Source organism: Hyla sarda, chromosome 6, assembly GCF_029499605.1.
Source record: "Hyla sarda isolate aHylSar1 chromosome 6, aHylSar1.hap1, whole genome shotgun sequence".
NCBI classification, from domain to species: domain Eukaryota; kingdom Metazoa; phylum Chordata; class Amphibia; order Anura; family Hylidae; genus Hyla; species Hyla sarda.
The window spans coordinates 44,962,666-44,986,309 of NC_079194.1; the positions used below are offsets into that span (position 1 = coordinate 44,962,666).

At 45.3% G+C, this 23,644-nt stretch overlaps 1 protein-coding gene across 1 annotated transcript in view; it reads left to right on the forward strand.

The window, feature by feature from the left end:
- ATF6 (activating transcription factor 6) overlaps positions 1-23,644 on the forward strand; it is a 109,755-nt gene that overhangs the window by 23,139 nt on the left and 62,972 nt on the right. The window contains exons 6-7 of the mRNA XM_056523567.1: positions 2,596-2,796; positions 8,781-8,995. Coding sequence (XP_056379542.1) covers positions 2,596-2,796; positions 8,781-8,995 — 416 coding nt within the window. The remainder of the gene's footprint in view (positions 1-2,595; positions 2,797-8,780; positions 8,996-23,644) is intronic.

The window sequence follows — 23,644 nt, forward strand, 5'->3', positions numbered from 1 at the left end:
TATGGCTGCCTGTGGTGAGAGAGGGGAGGACTGCGGGATCCTGCATAAATTTACTTGCTGATGGACTACTTCAGGTATAGTAGAGGTATGTCTCCCAGAGCGTTTCGTGGCTGTTGGGTTTGCTCCCCCTACAGGTGTAGACCCTCCAGGTGACTTGGGCGCCTCCAGTTCCCATGTCAGCCACTCTGGTTTTTCCAGGATGCTCATTCTCAGGGCGTTCAGCTCCTGTTTTGTTTTGTTGTTGTTGTTGTTGTTTACTTTCTGTCTCCTTCTTTGAAGTCCATGTACTCCAGAGATGGAAGGCAATCCGATCTGCCGGATTTTGCCAGTCAGGCCAATTTTGGCTTATGTGTGGAGGCCTTGTGTCATACTCTGAGTCTGCTTTCCTCCCGGGTGTTCACGCCGTGCCTCTGGGACAGTGGTTTTTGGAGCCTACGGTCTTTTGGTTCATGTCTTCGATCTTCTGCACCATGCCTTTCTGGAGACTATTCCCTTCTCTCTTCCTCTTTTTCCAGAAGTTTCTGGTCTTCAGCTTGACTGTGCTTGTTTCGCAGCTCTCCCTGGCGTTTTCTCACTATGTTCTCTGGTTTCGGTTGGTTCTCGGTATGGTGTTCCCTTCTCCTTTTTATTTTTTTATTTTTTCGTTTGTCAGCAGGGCTCTCCTTCTGTCTGATTCTGTGCTTCTTGGAGTTGGTTTGCTACCTCCTTCCAGCTTGGTTATGGCCCATCGGGTTTCTGAAATGCCCCCTTCTTGTCTTTCTATGTGGCCTATTGGTTTAAAGGACGGTCCCTTCCTTGGTGTCCTAGTCTATCTCCATGGACGGTGGGGACTGCCGGCTCCTCAGTTCCAGGCCTCTGTTGCCTTTTGGCCCAGGTTCTCATCTGTGAGCCTTTCGTCTGGGGGTTTTCTTCCCCCCCCCCCCCCCCCCAGGGGACTGCTTTTGGTACGTCCCATCAGTAAGGTGTCCCCCAATGAAAAGCGACTGAGAAAAGGAGATTTTTTTTGTACTCACCGTAAAATCTTTCTCGTAGCCTTCATTAGGGCACACCGCACCCACCCATTTCTTCATTTTTTTTGTCCAGATAATTTTTTCCAGTTTTTATCTGGGATTCCTTTCTAGGGTCCTTTGGACATATCTCTTTGTTGGCTTCTCCTACTGCTTTGTGACAAAACTGATTCCCTCACTTCCAGTGGGCGGGTATATCCTGCCAGGGAGGAGACAACTCTTTTTTTTCTTAGTGTCAGCGCCTCCCTAGTGGCAAGAGCATATACCCATCAGTATCTGTGTCCCCCAATGAAGGCGGGAAAGAGATTTTACGGGGAGTACAAAAAAATCTTTTTAAAACCTTTTTAAACAGTAGACTATTTTACATGCTTCAATGGGTAAAAGTAAAATGTTGTTGTCCTCTGAAATTAATTGTCAAAGTCTCTTGACTGGGCTTCTATAGCGGCCCCCAGTGGTTTATTTTAAGTACTGGAGGCAGCTTAAAAAAAAATAACACAATATATATATAAAATAAATTGAGATATGATTATCATAGATCAATGCAGCACTCAAAGGTTTAAAAAAGTGATGGATTAAAACTTTTTTCAAAAGTGTTACAAAATAGGCAACGTTTTCTATCTCTCTCTATCTATATATCACCTGTCGCCAGGATCGCTTTTCAGTAGGGATCGATCGATATTATTTTTTTTTAGAGCCGATACCAATAATCTGTGAACTTTCAGGTCCATAGCTGATAACTCATACCGATATTCCGTGCATTTTAATTCCCCCCCCCCCCCCCCCTCACAAATATCCTTGGTAAAATGATGGTGTGTGTGTGTGCGCGGGTATACCCTGATAAACTGTTTCTGGCCCCTCAGAAGCCTCTGCAGATCAATGATTTAAAGCGGGCGCTTTAAATCAATGAACTGCAGCGGCTTTTGTGGGGCCAGAGACCACCACCGCCACCCGCTTCTCTCCCCCTGCCTGTACTGAGTCCAACCACCGACGCTGCCCGATTGCCTCCCCCTGCCTATCCTCTGGCCAGAGACCGCTGCCGCTGCCCCATTGCCTCCCCCATCCCCGGTTTTATAATTAACTGTTCCCAGGGTCCGCACTACTTCTGGCTCCGGCAGCGTCCTGAGCTGTCAATGTGCGCCGGCCACTGACTGTGACGTCGCGTTGAGGACGTCATTGCACAGCGCACAGCAACAGTGCAGGAAGCCGCCAGAGCCAGAAGTAGCACGGACCCCGGGAACAGGTAATTATAAAACCGCGGATGGGGGAGGCAATGGGGCAGCGGCGGTGGTTGGACTCAGGACCCCAGGACAGGCAGGGGGAGAGAAGCGGGCGGCGGCGGCAGCGGTCTCTGGCCCCGCCAAAGCCACTGCAGTTAATTGATTTAATGCCCCTGCATTATCGGCAAGGTAATTGGATGGATCCTTTGGATGGGGGATATGATGTCTAGGGACGGAGCAACCCTTTAAGGCCGGCGGAAAGGCACTCCATCTTTCCTTTCAGTCATACTTGCTAGTTTTTCTATGCACCATTTTTTTTTAACCGTTTTTCATTTGTATCTTATTTTATGTACTTTATACCTTCTTTACAGGTAACTCTTCTACCAAGCTGAGAAAGCTTGCTCCAGTTGTGCCTAAGCCATCCATACAACCGAAAATTATCCTGGTTCCTACCTCCACAGACATCTCATCATCCTCAGGAATTGCCCCCAAAACTGTTTTATTTCAGCCTCTGGCAACATTGCTGCCAAAACCACAGCCATTAATCACAATTCAGCCAACACCACAGGCCGGTAAGGGAAGGTTAATGTAAAGACTGAGCTCAACTCATTGTGGTACCTCTGTATAGTGTTCTACAATTCTTAATTTAGTGTTTTTTTGTATGTTTTATATTTCTTAGTTTCCACAGTGCTGACAAGACTATAAACATCCTGGCAATCTGCAGTTAAAGGTAAAGATAATATTGTTGTGGCAGCAGAATATACATCCAAACTCCGGCAATTCCATAGCCAGCTGCTAAGCGAACAATTTACGCTTTGGTTCCCAGGAGTTTAAACACATTCTGCTGCCACAACAACATTATTGTTACCTTTTTACCTCTGCAAGGATAATCCTGAGTGTCCTAGTAAAGTCTCCAGCACAGAAATCATGACACTACTGGAGGAGAGAGCCTGGCTGGGAGCGATAGTTGGCTCTCCACAGAGGAGGCACCATCCCTGATCCCTGTACACACAATGCTCCAAAAAGAATAAAAAATAAGGCTTCCTGCATCCATCCTGGTAATCATGTGATTATGTGATTGCCGGGTAGCTGCAAGAGATGGGACCTGCAGAGAGTGTCAGGAGGTTTTATTCCCCCCCCCCCCACAATTACTAGGACTAATATGTCAGCCTCAGCTACAGGGAAATCTGCAATAAAACTAAAAGCATTGTACTGTGTTAAAATGCCCTCTAAAGGTCTTTTATAACTTTATTGGGGGGGGGGGGGGGGGGGCGTAATTTAAAAAAGCAAATAAAAAAAATTATAAATAAATCATATACATTTTAAATATACACGTAAATATACATAAATTATATATTTTTTTGTGTGTGTGTGTATATATATATATATATATATATATATATATATATATATATATAGAATATATATATATATATAATATATATATATATATACACATATGTGTATATAATATACACACACACACAGTACAGACCAAAAGTTTGGACACACCTTCTCATTCACAGTTTTCTTTATTTTCATGACTATGAAAATTGTAGATTCACACTGTGGTTTCCTAGCAGATATTCTACCATGAAGGCCTCACACAGTCTCCTCTTAACAGTTGTTCTAGAGATGTGTCTGCTGCTAGAACTCTGTGTGACATTGACCTGGTCTCTAATCTGAGCTGCTGTTAACCTGCGATTTCTGAGGCTGGTGACTCTGATGAACTTATCCTGAGGCGCTCTTGGTCTTCCTTTCCTGGGGCGCTCCGCATGTCAGACAGTTTCTTTGTAGCTCTTGATGGTTTTTGTGACTGCACTTGGGGACACTTTCCACCTTGAATATGACATATTTTCAGTTGTTTCACACTTTTTTTGTTATGTATATAATTCCACATGTGTTAATTCATAGTTTTGATGCCTTCAGTGTGAACCGACAATTTTCATAGTCATGAAAATAAAGAAAACTCTTTGAATGAGAAGGTGTGTCCAAACTTTTGGTCTGTACTGTGTGTGGATATATATATATATATATATATATATATATATATATATATATATAATGTGTGTGTATACATGTATTACACACACACACACTCACTTGTTGTTAAAAAAACAAAAGGTTCCACACTCTCGGCCGCTTTAAATCAATAAACTGCAGTGGCTTTTGCAGGTGCAGAGACCTCCCGTCGCTGCCCGCTTCTCTCCCCCTGCCTTTCCTGGGGTCTAGAGCTCTGCTGCCGCCGCTTCTCTCACCCTGGCTATTGGCGCTGCTGCCCCTTCTCTCCCCTGGCTATCGGCGCCGCTGCCCCATTGCCTCCCCCATCCCCGGTTTTATAATTACCTGTTGCCGGGGTAGGGTCCGCGCTTCTTCTGACTCTGGTGTGGCGTCCCCTGCGTAGTTGCTATGCGCGGTGCAATGACGAGTGACGTCACGTTGAAGACATCACTCGTCATTGCGTCTCGCAGCGCATGGCAACGACTCAAGATGCCACACCGGAGCCAGAAGCAGAGCGGACCCGACCCCGGCAACAGGTAATTATAAAATCGGGGATGGGGGAGGCAATGGGGCAGCGGCGCCAATAGCCAGGGGGAGAGAAGGGGCAGTGGCGCCGATAGCCAGGGGGGAGAGAAGCGGCAGCAGCAGGGCTCTAGACCCCAGGAAAGGCAGGGGGAGAGAAGCGGGCGGCGACGGCCTCTCTCCCCCTGCCTTTCCTGGGGGCTTCTGCGGGGTCAAATACAGTGTATCGGGGTATACGCATGCGCGCACACACAAGCACACTCATTTTACCAATGATAAAATGAGGGTGCGTGTTATTGGCCGGTGCGTGGTATACCCCGATAAAAAAAAAAACTAAACAAAAAAAATAAAACTAAATGCGTCTAGTCATATAGGAGGGAAACTGGTCTGGTTTAGAAGGGGTTAATCTTACATGAAAAAATACAGTTAGACTAGGGTTGTTTACTCTTTATATATTACTAAGAAGGGAAAAGAGACAAAAGCCATAAATATTCTTGATCTCCATAGAAATCGCTCGTTAAGGTCTTAGAAAAATGACTCTTTAAGGTCATAGAAAATGGATGATCAGGTACCTAATGTCACTATGAAATACGTACCAATATGGGACATATGGAAGGGAGCAAATACCATTTCATAGCACAGCATGATAAAACCTAAAATGTGCTCGCTCCTGCTGAGGGTCACCTCTAGTGCACACATCTATACTGCTGTGTTTTAGAGTTTTAAATACAGAAAATTCAGCCTTTTAATTCCATGTTTAGCTGTGAGCTCCCACAATGTACTGCTCCAGCCAAAAAATGTCCATACAACTAAAAAAAGGAAACGCAATAACACCAACAAATTAGAGCTTTGCTCTTCAACGATGGATGTAATAGTTCTAAAGAGTATTTTCTTTTTAATGTAAGCAGCTATTGACCCATCTAGTCTCCTGGAAAGAGGCCATACAGTAGATGGTACGCAGTTTTAGCTCAGTATATCCTTGTGTCTTGTGTTCCTGTTCCTTTTATTCTGAAAATTTACCTTGTTGCTTCTCCTTAACCCTTTTGCTGCCAGTAGGACAATTTTTACACTTTGGACACCAGCAAAAAACAAAATTACCTGCATTCTAAAATAAATATCTGCATTGTCCCTCCATACCCGTATATATTGTAAACATTGTCACTTTCACAATGTGATAGTTATCTATCAACACTTGACTCTCTTGGGCGTCTTCATGTTTCCATCAGACATTATTGCTTTGTAAAAATTCAGAAAAAGATTCTGTAGCTAAAACTGACTTGGCATGCACCTTTACTAAAGTCACCAAAACCGAAGAAAGAAATAACTTGCGTCAGTGTTCCCCAACCTTCGGGGGTTCTGGGACTGCTGGGAGTTGTAGTTCTGCAACAGCTCTGGAGCCGCAGGTTGGGGAACACTGATCGAGGTGATCAGTAAAGGTGAGAATCATGGATGTTTCATTGATTTCAATAGGATTCTGCTCCACTTTGCACAGTGTCTATGAGACTGTGCATTTCCGACCGGTCCTATTATCGGAACAATGAAATGTGCGGAATGTCTGCCCGTGCTTTCCAGGTGGCCATTCCACACATTTTCCGCCCTGTGAACATACCCTTAAAGGAGTTCTGCAGTCTTAGACACATCCCCTATCCGACTGCTGGGACCCCCCACGATCTCCTGTATGGGGACCCGGCATTGCCGCGGCTCTGTGCAGCTAATACCCTTTCAGTCATCCTCACTGAGGTCGACGACCCGCCCCCTCCATACAGCTCTATGGGAGAGACGGATGCACGAACGCTGAATCTCCGCCTTTCCCATAGACATACATGGAGGGGGCGTGTAGGCTGCGGCATTATGTTGTGGCCAACACGCCTTCTGCATGGAAGAGCCGGGATCCCCGTACAGGAGATCATGGAGGTCTCAGCATTCGGATCCCCTGTGATCAGACACCTGCGGATAGAGGATTAGTGTCTATGGCTGCAGATCTCCCTTAACGACAATGGACGTAAATGTACGTCATGGTCGCGTGGTACTTAAGGCACCATGGCGTACATTTACGCTCCGTCATGACCGCGAGCACCGGAGCGGTGCTCGCGTCATGCGCGCGAGGTCCCGGCTGCTATCAGCAGCCAGGGACCCGCCGGTAATGGCGGACATCTGCGATCGTGCGGATGTCCGCCATTAACCCCTCAGATGCCGTGATCAATACAGATCACAGCATCTGTGGCAGTGCGGTACTTTGAATGGATGATCGGATCGCCCGCAGCGCTGCCGCAGCGATCCGATCATCCAGCATGGCGGCCGGAGGTCCCCCTCACCTGGCTCCGGCTGTCTCCCGAGGTCTTCTGCTCTGGTCTGAGATTGAGCAGACCAGAGCAGAAGATCATGGATAATACTGATCAGTGCTGTGTAGCACTGACCAGTATTGGCAATCAAACGATTGCTATAGATAGTGTCCCATGGGGACTATTAAAGTGTAAAAATGAAAGTAATAAAAGTAAAAAAATAAAAAAAAAGGTAAAGTGAAAAATCCCCTCCCCTAATATAAAAATTTAACATGTCCTTTTTTTCCGATTTTACCCCCATAAAGTGTAAAAAAAAATATTAATACACATATTTGGTATCGCCGCGTGCATAAATGTCCGAACTATTAAAATATAATGTTACTGATCCTGTACGGTGAACGGTGTGAACGTAAAAAAAGCGCAAAATTTCAGCTTTTGTCATTTTATTAAAATTTTTAAAAAAATTCTAAAAAAAATTCATTAAAGTTTTAGAACCACAAATGTGGTATCAATAAAAAGTACAGGTCATGGCGCAAGAAGGGAGTCCTCATACCACCGCTTATATGGAAAAATGAAAAAGTTATAGGTCACCTAAATAGAAGGATTCTAAACATACTAATTTGGTTAATAAGTTTGCAATTTTTTTTAAGCACAACAATAATAGAAAAGTGTATAATCATAGATATCATATTAATCGTATTGACCCACAGAATAAAGAACACACGTCATTTTTACCGTAAATTGTACGTCGGGAAAACGAAACCTTCCAAAATTTGCAAAATTGCGGTTTTCTTTTTAATTTCCCCACTCAAATAGTAATTTTTTGGTAGCACCGTACATTTTATGGTAAAATGAGTGATGTCATTACAACGGACAACTGGTTGCGCAAAAACAAGCCCTCATACTAAATTGTCTGTGGATGAAAATATAAAATGGGCTTGGTCCTTAAGGGGTCCAGGAAGATCATTTAAGAAAAAAAAAACTCTTTCTGTCTCCAGGTTTGGTGTGGTTCTGCAGCTCCGTTCTTTTGAAGTGAATGGAGCCAACTTGGGACAGACAGGGAGCTTTTTTTGAAAGAAATTCTGTTTTTCTATTCCTGGATAACCCCCTTTTAAAGGAACGAGGAATTATGGCTTCTCTTCCGTCTTCCCCCTTTGCTCTATCTGTCTGGCTGCGTTTACATGTGTCAGATGTAAGACAGGTTCTGCACTGAAGTCCAGTGATCGTTTCATCCCCAGCCCCCATTCACATGCTTTTGCACAGAACGAAATCTGCAAGAGTAAGTAGCTCGCTACCTGTTCCTGCCAGTTGCTTATAGAGAAGCAGGCAGAGTAGAGCATGGCAGAGCCTTGTGTGGACAGGAGGCACTTGTAAATACACATCCATGTCCGAAATGTGAGTTTAGGCTTAAAGCAGTGTTTCCCATCCAGGGTGCCTCCAGCTGTTGCAAAACTACAACTCTCAGCATACAGAGTCCTACCAAAAGTAGACTCTAAGTCAGTGTTTCCTAACCAGGGTGCCTCCAGCTGTTGAAAAACTACAACTCCCGGGATGCCCGGAAAGCCTTCGGCATGCTGGGAGTTGTAGTTTTGCAACAGCTGGAGGCACCCTGGTTAGGAAACACTCTTAGTCTACTTTTGGAGTATTATGCATGCACTTGATGGTGAAATGGTTACTAATTGGTCAGTTGTATATGGAATTTTTATCTGTGCTTTATTTGGTGACTAGTTCAATTTTTTTGGTTTCTACAGCTCAGCAAGTTCTTCTTACTCCTTCTACTGTCGTACAACTTCCTCGCCCCGGGATAGTAGCTTCGCAGCCTGTACTCGCTGTCAATGGAGCACCAGCCCCTCTGTCCACACCGCCCATTAACCTGCTGTCACACGCGGCGGTTCCGAATGGGAAAACCTCACCTGTCCATCCCATGTCACAGCCATCGATCCAGACTACGGATGTAGGAGCCGACGTAAGTCGTGTGCAGAATGTGTGGTCCATGGGGGAGATTTATCTAAACTCGTGCAGAGGAAACATTGACCAGTTGCCCATAGCAACCAATCAGATCGCTTCTTCTATTTTTAAAAAGTCCTCTGAAAAGTAAAAGAAGCGATCTGATTGGTTGCTATGGGCAACTGGTCAATGTTTCCTCTGCACGAGTTTAGATAAATCAACCCATGTCTTAAATACCACATCTTCAATTTCCAAATTCATAATGTTTTTACAATATAAGGATTATGTGGATTAGATGGAGGGGGATTTATCGCTGAAGTTGTTTGTCACTGTTATTTTTGTTGTTTTTTTTTTTTTTTTGAGTACATGCACATCATTTCTCATATGTCTTGCAATGTGTGATAAATAATGCGCTCGGTTGCCAAAACTAACTAAATTATTAACAGCATTTGTCATGCGGTAAAGCAGGTTTCTAGTGCACCACGTAGGGTGCTCTACACTTGTGGTTTATTTTCTCGCTTTCCAGTGTAAAATAGTAACTTTTTGATTTATTCACAAATGAGGATGTCCAGATACCGATACTAGTATTGGTATCGGGGCTGATACTAGCCATTTTCTGGTATCTGTGACTGGTTCAGTGTCCCCGATACCAAATCCTATACCTGTTGCTGCTCCGCTGCCCCGTTCTCTCAGCCTCCCTTTCGCATAATGGCGTTCCATGGAGGAGCACGTGACAGACACATGTCACTCCACCTCCTCCACTGCGCCCAGCGTAACGCTACGGAAGAAGCAGAGTGATGTGTATGTCACATGCTCCTCCATAGAACGCCATTATGCGGACGGGAGAGCGGGGCAGCAGCACCCGTCAGAGGACAGCTGCAGGTGCGCTGTTGAAATGGGTGGGGCTGCGGTCTACAGGGGGCCTGCTAATAATGTCTAAAGGGGGGGGCCCTGCTGTTTACAAGGGGGGCTGCTGTCTACAAGGGGGCTTGTTTTCTACAAAGGGGGGGGCTGCGTTCTACAGGGGGCTGCTACTAATGTCTTCAAGGGGTTTCTGCTAGTGTCTACAGGGGGATACTACCTACTAGGGATCGACTGATTATCGGTATGGCCGATATTATCGGCCGATAATCACGATTTTGGGCATTATCGGTATCGGCAATTACCTTGCCGATAAGCCGACAATGCCCCGTACCGCCCACACACCGCGAACGACCCCCCCCGACCCACCGCACCGCGTCGCACCCCCCACCGTAGTGCTGGGCGGTATACCGGTATGAACCGGATACCGTTTTTTTTTTTTCTCCCACGGTATGGATTTTTGCCCATACCGCTATACCGGTCGGGCCCCTCCTCCACCCTCCGAGTCAATAAAGAAAATTGAACTTACCTGTAATGGTGGAGATGGCCCGGACCACCCTGACAGGTAGGGGGAGAGAAGCGGGTGGTGGCAGCGGCAGCCTATGGCACCGCAAAAGCCACTGCAGTGCATTGATTTAAAGCGCCTAAATCAATGATCTGCAGCAGTGTCGCGGGGGGATAAATAGCCGATAACTTATACCGGAATATCGGTATAAGTTATCGGCTATCGGCCCTAACCTCCACCGATTATCGGTATCGGCCCTAAAAAAAACTATATCTGTCCATCCCTACTACCTACTATTAAAGGCAATCTTACAGCAGAGTCACCTGCACTAACTTCAATTTATAGGTAGATAGTGCAAGTGACCCGATTTCTACCGCTGCTCACCATGTGGTCATGGTTCTGCCGCCAATTAAAATTTTTTTGTTCTGCCCAATGGAAAATAGACAAATCTTGGCTCATAATACAGCAGCCGCCTCCATTGCGCACAACAATGAACCCACATATCATACGGTAAGCAGCTCTGGAAACCGGGTCACCCTGCTGTCAGATTCTCTTTAAAATAAAAGTACTCGTACTTTGTATAGAGTACTAGAATTAAAGTATCGGTACTCGTACTCGGTCTTAAAAAAAAAATGGTATCGGGACATCCCTGTTCACAAATTATAAATTAGTGACCGCTTCATCCAAAAGTGTCTACCAAGACCAGTTTGGTAAAAGCACTTTGAAGAACCAAAAATGCAAAAAAAACTAAAACAAACAAAAAACCATCAAAAGAAGCATTCAAAAAAAATGCAACATAGTCCAGAAGAATATAAAAAAGAAAGGTTGGAAACTTTTATTACTTTAAAGGAGTAGTCCAGTGTAAAAAAGTATTCCCTACCCGCAAGATAGGGGAGAAGTGTCAGATTGCCGTGGGGTCCGACCACTGGGACCCCCATGATCTTCTGCCCGTTGCCTCGGCTCTCGGCATGAATGACGTGTCCCGGAGATCTGTTCGCAGCAGATTTTCAGCAGCGACTCAGTGGGGTCTATGGCGGATTTTCCGCAGTGCAGATTCCACCACTGAAAATCCTCTGCAGGCGGCCCGTAGCGAGCCGCCCCTTTCAAACTTGCTGCAGGAAACACTCTGTGAGTTTGAAACACAATCTGCTTGTGTGAACGAGCTCTATGAAGATATTCACACATACAGTATCCTGTGCATGTTTGATACGCAGGATTTTATGCTGAGTAGTTGAATGTAAACTAAGTGACTGAACACTGCTTCAAATCCTGCGCATCAAATCTACGCAGGATACTGTACATGTGCATAGTCCTCAAATGGGTATTTTAAAAGGGTACTACGCTGCTCAGCATTTGAAACAAACTGTTCCGAACGCCGTAGCCGGCGCCGGGAGCTCATGACATCATAGCCCCGCCCCCCTCATGATGTCATACCCTGCCCTCTCAATGCAAGTGACATCATGAGGGGGTGCGGGCTATGATGTCACGAGCTGCCGGCTCCAGCATTTGGGACAGTTTGTTCCAAACGCTGAGCAGCGGAGTACCCCTTTAAATTCAAAACGTATCCAAAGGAAAGGGGATTAGTTCCCATTGTTGCTCCTTCCCTTCTGAGCCCTCTACTGCGCTCGCCGAACACTTGACATACACACATGAGGTATTTCCTTACTCGAGAGAAATTGGGTTACAAATTTTGGGGGGCTTTTTCTCCTATTACCACTTGTAAAAATAAAAAAACTGGGTCTACAAGAACATGCGAGTGTAAAAAATGAAGATTTTGAATTTTCTCCATCACTTTGCTGCTATTCCTGTGAAACACGTAAAGGGTTAACAAACTTACTGAATGTCATTTTGCATATATGAGGGGTGCAGTTTTTATAATGGGGTCATTTATGGGGTATTTCTAATAGGAAGGCCCTTCAAATCCACTTCAAAACAGAACTGGCCCCTGAAAAATTCCGATTTTGAAAATTTGGTGAAAAATTGGAAAATTGCTGCTGAACTTTGAAGCCCACTGATGTCTTCCAAAAGTAAAAACATGTCAACTTTATGATGCAAATATAAAGTAGACATGTTGTATATGTGAATCAATATATAATTTATTTGGAATATTCATTTTCCTTACAAGGAGAGAGCTACAAAGTTAGAAAAATGCAAAACTTTCAAATTTTTCATCAAATTTTGGAATTTTTCACCAAGAAATGATGCAAGTATCGACAAAAAATTTCCACTACCATAAAGTAGAATATGTCACGAAAAAACTGTCTCGGAATCAAATTTATAAGTAAAAGCATCCCAGAGTTATTAATGCTTAAAGTGACAGTGGTCAGATTTGCAAAAAATGCTCCCGTCCTTAGGGTTATAATGGGCTCCGTCCCCAAGGGGTTAATAGAAGTAATTTACAAATCTGTTTAACTTTCTGGCACCAGTTGATTTGAAAAAATAAAAAAAAATAAAAGTTTCACCGGAGTACCCCTTAAGGACCCAGCCAATTTTCACTGTAGGACAAGGCCATTTTTTGCACATCTGACCACTTTCACTTTAAGCATTAATAACTCTGCGATGCTTTTACCTTTCATTCTGATTCCGAGACTGTTTTTTCGTGACATATTCTAATTTATGTTAGTGGTAAAATTTTGTCGATACTTGCATCATTTCTTGGTGAAAAATTCCAAAATGTGATGAAAAAATTGAAATTTTTGCATTTTTTTTTACTTTGAAGCTCTCTGCTTATAAGGAAAATGAATATTCCAAATAAATTATATATTTATTCACATATACAATATGTCTACTTTATGAATGCATCATAAAGTTGACATGTTTTTACTTTTGGAAGACATCAGAAGTCTTCAAAGTATAGCAGCAATTTTCCAATTTTTCACAAAATTTTCAAAATTGAAATTTTTCAGTTTTGAAGTGGATTTGAGGGGCCTTCGTATTAGAAATACCCCACAAATGACCCCATTATAAAAACTGCACCCCCAAAGTATTCAAAATGACATTCAGTCAGCATTGTAACCCTTTAGGTGTTTCACAGGAATAGCAGCAAACTGAAGGAGAAAATTCCCAATATTCATTTTTTACACTTGCATTTTCTTGTAGACCCAATTTTTGAATTTTTACAAGGGATAAAAGGAGAAAATTTTTACTTGTATTTGTAGCCCAATTTCTCTCGAGTAAGCACATACCTCATATGTCTATGTAAAGTGTTCGGCGGGTGCAGTAGAGGGCTCAGAAGGGAATGAGCAACAGTGGGATTTTGGAGAGTGAGTTTTCTGAAATTGTTTTTTGGGGGGGCATGTCACATTTAGGAAGCTCCTATGGTGCCAGAACAGCAAAAAAAAAAAAAAAAACACATGGCATACCATTTTGGAAACTACACCCCTCAAGGCACGTAACAAGGGGTCCAGTGAGTCTTAACACCCCACAGGTGTTTCACAACTTTTTGTTAAAGTTGGATGTGTAAATGATTTATTTTTTTTCACTAAATTGCTAGTTTTCCCCCAAATTTATTTTTACAAGGGTTAATAGGAAAGAATGCCCCCCAAAATTTGTTACCCCATCTCTTCTGAGTATGGAAATACCTCATATGTGCACGTCAAGTGCTCTGTTGGCGCACTACAATGCTCAGAAGAGAAGGAGTCACATTTGGCTTTTGCAAAGTAAATTTTGCTGAAATGTTTTTTTTGGGGGGAGGTCCCATTTAGGAAGCCCCTATGGTGCCAGGACAGCAAAAAAAAACACATGGCATACTATTTTGGAAATGAACACCCCTCAAGGAACGTAACAAGGGGTACAGTGAGCCTTAACACCCCACAGGTGTTTGACGACTTTTGATGTGTAAATTTTTTTTTTTATTCTTCCACTAAAATGCTGGTTTTTCCCAAAATTTTACATTTTTACAAGGGGTAATAAGAGAAATGCCCCCCAAAATGTGTAACCCCATCTTTTCTGAGTATGGAAATACCCCATGTGTGGGCGTCAAGTGCACTGCGGGCGGACTACAATGCTCAGAAGAAAAGGAGTCACATTTGCAAATTTTGTTGAAATCGGGGGGCATTTCGGAAGCCCCTACGGTGCCAAGACAGCAAAAAAAAAAAAAAAATGGCATACTATTACACCCCCCAAGGAACGGAACAAGGGGTACAGTGAGCCTTAACACTCCACAGGTGTTTGATAAATATTCATGAAGTGGGATGTGAAAATGAAAAATTAGATTTTTTTACACTAAAATGCTGGGGTTACCCCAAACAGCATGCACACCGGTCTCAGAGGTGCCGGAGATCAGTCAGGGTTCTTGAGCTTTGGCTTTCTCCTATGGAGCCAGAACAGTGGGACCCCCCCGCAAGGGGCATTACATGGGGTAAATAACTGGGGTACACTAAATAACTAAAATGGGGTGCAGTGGGACATAAAATTATAAATTATGTTCCCAGAATGATGACCCAGAGCATAGCCAAAACTAAAAAATATGCCCACCCCAAACCCTGTGCTCTGAATCATCATTCTGGGAATGTGATGTGTGTGGCCGTCCCTAACCTGTTGCCTCAAATGCGCACCCCGCTCAGGTGGAGAGAGAGCGCTGCGCATTTGAGGCAACATAAGTCCCTGATGATAGTGACTCAGTGACCCATGACCCATTTTTTGTAAAAATAAAATAAAAATACCCCCTGAGGTCTTATCATTTTTTTTTTTTTTTTTCAGATGAAACATTATTTTGGTCAATTTAGTGGTTTATGGGGTTAAAACTTGGAATGTACTCTAGACTTGGTACATTGGGGTCAAATTATGGAAAATTAATATGAGAAGGGAAAATTTAGTACTCCATGGAAGTGTGATACTCCCTGAAGCAATCCTTAATGCAGAGGCCCGGATGATCGGGGCAAGTGTCACATTGAGTGGTGGTATCCTTCCGTATCCCCCTCTTGTAACACACTCTGCATCTTTTCTGGGTTCGCCCCTTCTTTCCAGTGTGGGGGACTTCACCTGGAAAGTGTTTGCATGCGACGATCCTGGCAGCTATTACTCCAGTTCCTTGGGAAGTCCGGCCTGCTCTTTCCCGGTCGCCAAAGATCAGGACGTTTAGGACTTCTTCTTGGAACTGGAGGAATATCGCTGTGTTGCCAGCGTGCTGGGACAGTACAAAAGCGTTGTACATGGCAACCTGTATCATCTAGACCGCTACTTTTTTGTACCATACCCGTGTTTTGCGCATGGCCATGTATGGCTTGAGGACTTGATCAGAAAGATCAACTCTCCCCCATATACTGATTGTAGTCCAGAATACAATCGGGCTTGAGGACCGGTGTTGTGGTACCTGGCACAGGGACAGGTGAGCTGCCGTTGCCATGAATAGTGGTCAGCATAAGGACATCCCTCTTATCCTTATACTTGACCAACAACAGGTTTTCATGGGCAAGGGCACGGGACTCGCCCTTGGGAATAGGTGTCTGCCGAAAATTTTAGAGGGAGGCCTCTCTGCTTTTTCCGCACGGTCCCACAAGCGGACGTGGATCTGGTGGCAAAGGATGTGAAGAGAGGGATGCTGGTATAAAAGTTATCCACGTACACGTGGTAACCCTTATCCAGCAATGGATGCACAAGCTCCCAAACGAGTTTCCTGCTAACACCCAGAGTGGGGGAACAATCTGGGGGTTCAATACGGGAATCTCGTCCCTCATACACTCTAAACTTGTTAGTGTACCCGGAGGTACTCTCACAAAGTTTATAGAGCTTCATGCCATATCGCGCCCGCTTCGAGGGAATATACTGGCGGAAGATGAGTCTCCCCTTAAAACTGATAAGAGACTCCTCAACCGAGAGGTCCCTGAGCGGTACTTAGGCCTCCAAAAATTTGGCCCCAAAGTGATCGATGACCGGCCTCACTTTGTAAAGCCGGTCATGGGCGGCATCACCTCGGGGTGGACATGCCTCATTATCTGCATAATGAAGGCATTTCCGAATGGCCTTGAACCGCTTCTGTGTCATGGCCATACTGTACAGCGGGGTCTGGTATAGGACGTCCCTGCTCCAGTAGTGCCTGACACTAGGCTTTTTGTCCAGGCCCATATGCAGCAAGAGGCCCCAAAATGTCCTCATCTCTGCTGCATCAATGGCGCGCCATTCATTGGACCTGGCCAAAAAAGAATCTGGGTGGTGGGCGATGAACTGCCTGGCGTACAGATTCGTCTGCTCCACCATTAGATTGACCATGCGGTCACTGAAAAAATAACTGAAATAGTCAATTTCAGTGAACCCAGCCGTGTCAATCCGGATTCCGGAACCCGTGGCTGATAACCCTCTGGGGGTCTCCAGACAGGTTCACCGGAAGGTAAACTTGTCTGGGGGGTCGGACTCATAGTACCAGCGGCATTGTCGCTTGTACTAGTGCCGGCCACTGGGCCACTATCATGAGGGGAGCGTGGCCTCGCCTGGCGGCGTCTCCGCCTCTGTACAGGGGACTCATCATCACTACTAGATGATGAGGAGGACGATGAAGAACACAGGAATGTTAGATCTTCATCATCCTCACTGGCAGATTCGGAATCGGAGGCAAGAAAAGCCTCCGCCGCTGAAAATGTCTGGCGAGCCATCGCCTTTTTGTACGGTGGCGGGGGGTGGTGGTGGGGTCTAGGGGGGAGGGGGAGTATGTACTGCGTGTGATTGGTGTAACTATAAACTGTATGGGGGGGGGGGGGGAAAGCGCTGCGGGCCCAAAAAAATGGGGGGCCAAATGCAGCGCCCTGAACCCCTAATAGGGCCCGGGTCACACTGAAAAATTGCGGCGGACCCTTGGGGACCTATTAGGGGGTCCGGGGGGGGGGGGGCGCGATCCTGGGGTGGTGACAAAATCGCCACCTCCCCATAGATACAGGAGGTCATCGGGGGTGTATCCTGCACCCCCGATCACCTTTTTATCTCCGGGTCAGCGGGTCACCGGAATCGCAGCGATTCACAAGTGTGAATTCGCTTGCGTTTTTTGCGATCGCCGACATGGGGGGGGGGGGTCTAATGACCCCCCTGGGCGTTTGTACGGGATGCCTGCTGAATGATTTCAGCAGGCAACCCGGTCCGATCCCCGCCCGGCAGGGACCGGAATTGTCCATGACGTACGCGTACGTCAAGGGTCCTTAAGGGGTTAAGAGTGAGACCCCGTGCAGTCTAAACTTTTGACATGTCTGGACAACATGTCAAAAGTTTATTCAAACACTTAATGCGTTAGGGCAAACATTAATTCCTGGGTTTTGCTATTAATTAATAAAGAAAATGTGTTTCTATGTTCTGATTGAGTTCCTTGTAAATGGTGGGGAATGCGTTGGGGGCGCTGTGCCAGCATGTTACATTCCATAGATCTGTGACTATGTGGCACTGCCTCATAAAGCTGTTCCAGCCCCCATACTGTTCCAAACACTTCTCACTTTGAAGTGCCAAAATGAGTTGTGCCTGGAGTGAGCATCTTAGACCAGACACATGGTTTGGATAAGGCCGTGCATGACTTAGTGTTCAGTCTATGCTGTGACAAAACTCCATGAGTCTCTCTGATGAAAGCCTTGGCTTCTTCTCAAGCGATAGAACCTCATTAAAATGCAATGAAATGCATCACTACGTAATATTACAGTAAAAACATTTCTTTTCATTCTTGTTAAAAAGAACGTTTCCACCTAAAAAAGCTAAAATATCCCCCATAAATGTAACTCACAGGGGCGTCCTCTTCAGTCCGGTGGTTATAAATCGTTTTTTGGTGTTGTTTAATCCTCTATGGCAGTAGTCTCCAACCTGCGGACCTCCAGATGTTGCAAAGTTACAACGCCTTTGGCTGTCTGGGCATGCTGGGAGTTGTAGTTTTGCAACATCTGGAGGTCCGCAGGTTGGAGACCACTGCTCTATGGTTTCCAAACATGACAACAGGAAATGAATGTCACCTCGGCGTGTGTGTGTGGCCATATAGTACTTGTCCATGTTGGGACTTTAGCAGATGTTAAAGAGGACCCTTATGGGAGCAATACTTATAGTCTTTAGTATTCCATCTTAAAGGGGTACTCTGGAGGATAAAAAAAATCTGTATAACTGGTGCTGTATGCTCCAGAGAAAGTTGTGTAGTTCTTTCCTGTCTGACCACAGTGCTTTCTACTGCCACCTTTGTCCATAGCAGAAAAGGTTTGCTATGGGGACTTGTTCCTGCTCTGGACAGTTCCTGACATGGACAGAGGTGTCAGCAGAGAGCACTGTGATCATACTGAAAATAACTACACAACTTCCTGTGGAGCATACAGCAGCAGAAAAGTACCAGAAGGATTAGGATTTTTTTTTTAATTTTTTTATAACTTTCTGGCACCAGTTGATAAAAGGCACCCCTTTTAACACCTTCCTGCCCTGAGACGTATGCATATGTCCTAGTTGTTAGCTAGTTAACGCAACTGAATGAATGCATACGTCCTGGCAATATCATGCTCAGTGCGAAGTACTGCAGGAGATTGCCGGTGGGTCCCGGCTGTCAATCACAGCCGGGGTCCCGCCACAGCTGCCGGGACCGAGATCACGCTGGTCTCTGCGGTATTAAGCCCATAGATGCCGTGATCATTCCTGATCACGGAATCTATGGGATTGGCAGGGGGGCTCCCCCTGTTCACAAATGGCAACCCTGTGATGCGATTGCTGGATCCTGTTGGTTGCCATGGCAGCAGAAGGCCAGCTGATGGCCTCCTGTCTGCCTAGTACGGCAGCCTGTGAGTTCCAGCCATAGTCTGGATTGCACAGGCTGAATGTCAGTGTATACTGACAGTTATACTGTACAGATGTACTGCGGCATAATATAACCTGTAAAAAAATAAATTAAAATAAATAAAGTGTAAAAAAATAAATAAAAATAAATTCTTCTTTCCCAATAAAACCCTATTTCTCGAGTGTTTCATTGGGGGATACAGAACCATGGGTATATGCTGCTTGCCACCAGGAGGCTGACACTAGGCAAAAAAAACCACTAAAGAAAGTTGGCTCCTCCCGGCAGGATATACTCGCCTCGTGGCTCTGAGCAACTCAGTTTTAGCTTGGTATCAACAGGTAGCGTGTGGAAGACTTCATGGGTGAGTATGCTCTAAAAATGTGGGTGAGTATGTTCCCCCTTTTACCTCCGTCCCTTTTGGTACCGTCCCCTCCAGTGGGCCATCCTTTCTCAGTGGGACAAATCCCCCCCTTGTATCTCCACCACAGGATCCAGCTTCTGCTCTGAGTTTGCCGCTCCCTCCTTTGGTGGCTTTGGTCACCTCTCTTCCAGGAGGGTTGCTCCTTCCTGCCTCTCCATTGGCATGTCCTGACCACGGATGCAAGTCTCCTTGGCTGGGGTGGTGTCTTCCGAGACAAAACGGTCCAGGGCCGTTGGACCCCATCAACGTCCTAGAGCTCCGTGCAATCTTCCTGTGCCTTCTTCACTTGAGTCGCCTGCTTCAGGGCCTTCCGTTGCGGGTGCAGACTGACAACGCCACTCCCGTGGCATACATCAATTGCTTGGGCGGCACCCGCAGCTCGGCGGCCATGAAGGAAGTGTTGAAGATCCTCTCCTGGGCGGAACTTCACGTTCCAACCATATCAGTGGTGCACATTCCTGGGATTGACAATTGGGAGGCGGACTTTCTGAGTCGCTCCACCGCCGGCTCGGGTGAGTGATCCCTTCACCCGGAGGTCTTCACTCAAGTCTGTCACCGCTGGAGAACTCCAGACGTGGATCTCTTTGCGTCACGCCAGAACAGGAAAGTCCCTCTCTTCTTTTCCAGGTTGTGGGATCCTTTGGCACTGGCGGTAGACTTTCTCTTGGTCCCATGGACTCCTTCGCTCTCCCCTACCTCTTTTCTTTGCTTCTACGTCTTCCCAGGGTTGTCCGGAAGCTCAAGGCGGAGGGCGTCTTGACGATTCTGGTGGCCCCAGATTGGCCTTGTCGCATGTGGTACGCGGACGTGGTCAGTCTTGTGGCAGACGTACCCTTCCGTCTTTCGGCTCGTCCCGACCTCCTCTACCAAGGACCCCTCTGCCACCCCAATTTACTTCTGTTGCGTTTGACTGCGTGGCGGTTGAAACGGCAGATTTTGAGGGCTCGGGGATTCTCTACCCGTGTGATCCGGATTATGCTTCGTGCCCGGAAGCCCTCATCCACCAGGATTTACCACCGTACCTGGCGAGCCTATTGCCGCTAGTGTGAGGCTCGTTCTCGCTCTCTCCCACCTCTTTTACTTTGCTGAATCTCTTGTCCCTTTTGCAATCGGGGCTGGTAACGTGCCTTGCCCTCAGTTCCATCAAGAGGCAGCTTTCAGCACTTTCTGTCCTCTTGCGTCTGACCTTTTTATGTGCGCACTTTTTTGCAGGGTGTGGCTCGCGAGGTACCTCCGTTCCGGTCTACTGCACCTTGGGACCTCAACCTAGTCCGGGAACTCCTTTTGAGCCTCTCGGACAAGTTTCCCTTCGCTTCCTTTCCCCGAAGGTGGCCTTCTTTGTTGCACTCGCGTCCATTCGCCGTGTGTCGGAAATGGCTGCCCTCTCTTGCTGTTCTTATTTTATGGTGCTTCACCAAGACAAGGTGGTTCTTCGGACAGTACCCGCTTTTCAGCCCAAGGTTGTGACTTCCTTTCACTTGAACGAGGAGATTGCATACTTTTGCCAAGTTTTACAGTCGCAGGGTTTTGCAGGCGGCAGTTCAGCCATCCGCCTGAGTTCTTTTCTGGCTGGGATTTTGGTCTTTCCCTCACCAGGGACTGCTTTAGGATGTCTCATGGTCCTGTGTCCCCCAATGAAGCGCTCGAGAAAAGTAGATTTTTATACATACTTTAAAATCTCTCTCTTTCTCTGAGCTTCTATTGGGGACACAGCACCCGCCCGTTGGTTTGTTTGTGGCCAGCCAGTTTCCGCTGCTGTGGTGCAGGGATATGTTTTTTTCTTTTGTGGTCGGTTCCCTTCTTTTGTCTGGGTGTTTTGTTCGGACTATTTCTTTTTTGGTCAGTTCTCCTGCTTTGGGACTAAACTGAGTTGCTCAGAGCCAGGAAGCGGGTATATCCTGCAGGGGGGAGCCGACTTTCTTTTGTTTTTTGCCTAATGTCAGCCTCCTAGTGGCACATCCAGGGGGAAAAGGATTTTGTTGAGAAAAGTAAAGAGAACATAAAGCTAGATAATTTGAGTATCGCCATGATCGTGCCACATTATAAAGATAACAACATAATTTTTACCATACAGTGAATGCCATATAAAATAATAAAATAAAAAAAATGCCAGAAATTAAGATAAAAACAGGTGTCATTCTTTAGGGGTTAATAGAGAAAAATGTTTTAATCCTTTATAAAAGGGACAGTGATCAGCTGACAAACCAGTGTTTTTTTTTTTAGTTCCTCTGCGCATTAACAGATGTAAGGGTGCATTCATACCACATTTGTGCAGTTTGGCCTTTAAAGAGGTTTTTCACCATAAGGGGATTTTTAGTACTGACCTGCCAGACAGTAATAGACATGCTTAGGAAGGATCCGCGCTTGCCTTGGGGCTAAATGTTGTGAGATTACCATAACGCTGATGCTATCTTTTTGTGAACCGGGCATTTCCTGTTGGAGTTCTTTCTTTCAAACTACAAATCCCATGGTTCTTTATTTGTAAGTGTGAGGTCACTTTCCTCTCACCCACACATCAGCCACCCCACCTATTGAAACACAGGTGACCTGCCTTCCATGCTGAGCTGTGAACACTAGACCTGTGTTTTCTAACCAGGGTTCCTAAAGCTCTTGCAAAAATACAATTAGTTGCAGAATTATCTCCCTTCCACCCAGCGATCGCTCCACCCATTGAAGCAGCACAGGCTCCCTTTGCACACCTGACTAGTGAGTCAGGTCTCAGCCGCACTGCAACCTGGGAAAACCTGAGACCTGAGTAATTTTTTATGCTGTTAAAAATAAATATTGGGTTGAAAATCACATATGAATTGTGAGAAAACCATCACACACAGGTACATACACTATAGCATAGTAAAATAAATTTAAAAAAATCATGGAATACCCCTTTATAGTGTTAAGATTTTCTTTTTATACAGTACTAACCTCGTGCTCCTGACGTGGACTCATATTGGCTCGAGACAGAATGGAAATTGTGAGGCGTTTCTTGAAGTGTTCTTTATTATTCCCGCTGGCTGGGTGCTTTATATTATAATGTTGTTCTTTTACGGGTCATTTAATTGTACAAAAAGGTCCCGTGACTAGTTGTGACCGAACCCCCCCCCCCCCCCCCCCCCCCCCCGACAGATCCCCTTCAATTGTTTTTGGTCTCCCTCTTCTACATCAAATCTATCTATGTCCTTCTTAAATATGGACACCCAAAATTAGTCACAATCCTCCATGTGTGGTCTGGCCAGTGATTTATATAGAGGTAAAACTCTCTCCTTGTCTCTTTTGCATGCATTGATTTTATTGGCCTTGTCAGCAGCTGCCACTAAACTCCTGTAACATTAATTGTAAGTGAATGAGGTCCATCAGGACCCCACAGTAGCTGTTCTCATCCGTCCCATTTCAGGGTCCGTTCGATTCGAGGGAAAATGGGTTGCATGTAAGTGTGAACCTAGCCTTAAAGGGGTACTCTGGCGGAATTATTATTATTTTTTCAAATCTGGTGCTAGAAAGTTATACGGATTTGTAAATTACTTCTATTTAACAATCTTAATCCTTCCAGTACTTATCAGCTAGAAATTGTGCAGTTCTTTCCAGTCTGACCACAGTGCTCTCTGCTGACACCTCTGTCCATGTCAGGAAGTGTACAGAGCAGGATAGGTTTGTAAAGGGGATTTGCTCCTGCTCTGGACAGTTCCTGACACGGACAGAGGTGTCAGCAGAGAGCACTGTGGTCAGACTGGAAATAACTCCATAACTACCTCTGGAGCATACAGCAGCTGATAAGTACTGGAAAGGTTAAGATTTTTTAAGAGAAGTAATTTACAAATCTGTAGAACTTTCTGGCATCAGTAGATTTGGAAAAAAATAAATGTTTCACCAGAGTACCCCTTTAACCCCTTAAGGACTGAGCCCTTTTTCACCTTAAGGACTGAGCCCTTTTTCGCAGTTCTGACCACCGTCACTTTTAAGCATTAATAACTCTGGGATGCTTTTACCGATTATTCTGATTCTGAGATTGTTTTTCGTGACATATTCTACTTTATTTTGGTGGTAAATTGTTGTCGTTACTTGCATCCTTTTTTGTGAAAAATCCCAAAATTTCATGAAAATTTTGCATTTTTATAACTTTGAAGCTCTTTGCTTGTAAGGAAAATGGATATTCCCCCACATTTTT